Source organism: Dendrobium catenatum, unplaced genomic scaffold, assembly GCF_001605985.2.
Source record: "Dendrobium catenatum unplaced genomic scaffold, ASM160598v2 fragScaff_scaffold_1141, whole genome shotgun sequence".
NCBI lineage: Eukaryota > Viridiplantae > Streptophyta > Magnoliopsida > Asparagales > Orchidaceae > Dendrobium > Dendrobium catenatum.
In genome coordinates, this window is record NW_021319603.1 from 8,159 (window position 1) to 10,291 (window position 2,133).

The 2,133-nt window shown below is 37.0% G+C and overlaps 1 protein-coding gene across 1 annotated transcript; it reads right to left on the reverse strand.

Moving 5' to 3' along the window:
* Positions 1 to 426: 426 nt before the first annotated feature.
* LOC110099079 lies at positions 427 to 1,776 on the reverse strand. The gene is made up of 3 exons (XM_020826108.1): positions 1,362 to 1,776; positions 1,212 to 1,277; positions 427 to 545 (listed from the first exon to the last, which is right to left on the reverse strand). The coding sequence occupies exons 1-3, from the start codon at positions 1,774 to 1,776 to the stop codon at positions 427 to 429; spliced, it is 600 nt and encodes a 199-aa protein (XP_020681767.1).
* Positions 1,777 to 2,133: the final 357 nt, after the last annotated feature.

A 2,133-nucleotide genomic window follows, 5' to 3' on the forward strand; every position in this document is an offset into this window, starting at 1 on the left:
ATGGATGTCTTCTTTAACATGACAGCCCTAAATACAAAGATCTGAGACATCAAAGCCTTTATGAAACAACCAAGCCTAAGTAGGAATAGCCTCGTGGATAACTCTCCACTAGAACACATGCTCCCTCGGTTGTAACTTAACCTCTTTAAGCCAATTAAATCTATCATCCACCTTCCGGAACTGGGCATGGAAGACCTGCTTAGTGACTGAACAAGACAAAGTGGAATAGAGCAGCTCGAGTCTGTCCATCTCCAAATCCTGATGAATGCTTATACCCATAATCTCCTCCGCAAGAATTGAGCCAAATAGCTATAGAAGTAGATCCTCCCTCCAACATCCGTTCTCTATCAAATCCTCCACCAAATCCTCATCATTAATAGAAATATTAAAGAATGAAGGCCAATTCAGAAAACTTCTATCAAGGACTCAAACATCCTTGAGAATAGAAGTTGAAGTTCCGTTACCGAAATTCCATCTGATAGCAGCCTTCAAAGATCTCCAGCCCTCCTGTAGAATGAACCACGATCTCCCAGGTTTTTTAAAAACTGCATCCAGAGATTTCCCATAAGCATCACTTAAAAGAGCATTATGTAATTTATAAGGATTACGAATAAAATCCCAGGCCAACCGAGCCCTAAAAGGACCACTTCATAGGCAAAAGGAATTGATCCCCAAACCACCTTGATCATAAGGCAAACAAATCTTCTTCCAACTAACATAATGAGTGCTCTTATGATCAGCAGAATGATTCAACAAAAAAGACCTACAAAGCTTTTCTATTTTCTCTAAAATAGAAATAGGAACCTTAGAACGAGCAAGGTGATAGTAAATAAGAGTGGAAAGAGTAGATCTAACAAGCTCAATTCTGCCAGATAAAGACAAGAATTTTGATCTCCAAGCAGCTATCAAATTTATGACTTTAGAAATAATTTTGCTGAAATCTGAAGCCATCATACGAGATAGAGAACAGTTCAGACCCAAAAACTCAAGAGAAATAACTCTCCTTATACCCAACGATTTGGAGAGACTATACTGCTTCTAGCGAGGTGTATTTTTACTGAACATAACCATAGATTTCTCTGTGTTAATTTTTTGACCAGTCCATGAACAATACAAACTGATAATATCCTTCATTTCCTTAAGATGACAAGCCTTGGCCATAGAGAAAAGAATAATGTCATCTATATAAAGCAGATGACTGATTTTCGGACCTGACCACCATAAAGAAACTCCAATTCTTTCTTCTCCAGATTGTGCAATAGCCTTTGACAGAATATCTGAACATAAGATAAAAAGATACGATGATAGGGGACAACCTTGCCTAAATCCCCTGCACCCATGTTTCCAATTCATCCTCTTACCATTAATGGATATAGAAAACCAAGGATTAGAAACACATTGTAAAATCCAGCCAATAAAATTTGAAGGAAATTTTAGTAACTGCGTGACCTTCCTTAACGAATCCCAGCTCATGCAATCATAAGCTTGTTCCATGTCAATCTTTATTGCACATAAACCACTTTTAGATTGAGATCTTCTAAACTTCTCCATCATTTCTTGTGAAATCAAACAATGTCCAGATATAGATCTACCCAGTACAAAAGCAACTTGAAGTTCATCAATAAAGAGCGGGAGCAATGTCTTGATTCTTTTTAACAAAACAGTAACAATTACCTTGTAAATAGTCTGACAAAGACTAATTGGCCTGAACTTAGATGGGAAATAAGCATTATTAACTTTTGGAATAAGGACTACAAGAGTATCCTTCCATTCCATATGAATCTTCCCTAAGGTAAATTATTCCTGGATAGCATCCATAACATTCATACCCACAATGTCCCAGTAGTTCTTTAAGAAGCTAGCTGTAATACCATCCAATCCAGAAGATTTGTTAGAAGAAAGATTAAAAATAGCTTTGATTACCTCTTCCCTAGTAACCATACATTGTAACATCTAAATATGAGAATCATCTTGAAGGCTTTGGAGACGAGGCCAATTCTCTAGAGAAACTTCCTTACTCTCCCATTTCTTCTTGAAAAAAATAGTCAATTCAGAGGTAATCTCTTCCTCTGCCTTTAACAGTTTTCCCTCCTCATTTACTAAAGAAGTAATTCTGTTAGAATTCCTGCAGCT

What these genes read in the sequence shown, in the direction of transcription:
- LOC110099079 (XM_020826108.1), bottom strand. Translation starts at nt 1,776, where the DNA reads ATGGAATGGAAGGATACTCTTGTAGTCCTTATTCCAAAAGTTAATAAT. An exon ending in GTTTTCTATATCCATTAATG is followed by an intron (nt 1,278 to 1,361) that starts GTAAGAGGATGA and finishes TCTTATGTTCAG; the next exon opens with ATATTCTGTCAAAGGCTATT. An exon ending in AGTTTCTTTATGGTGGTCAG is followed by an intron (nt 546 to 1,211) that starts GTCCGAAAATCA and finishes CTCTGGATGCAG; the next exon opens with TTTTTAAAAAACCTGGGAGA.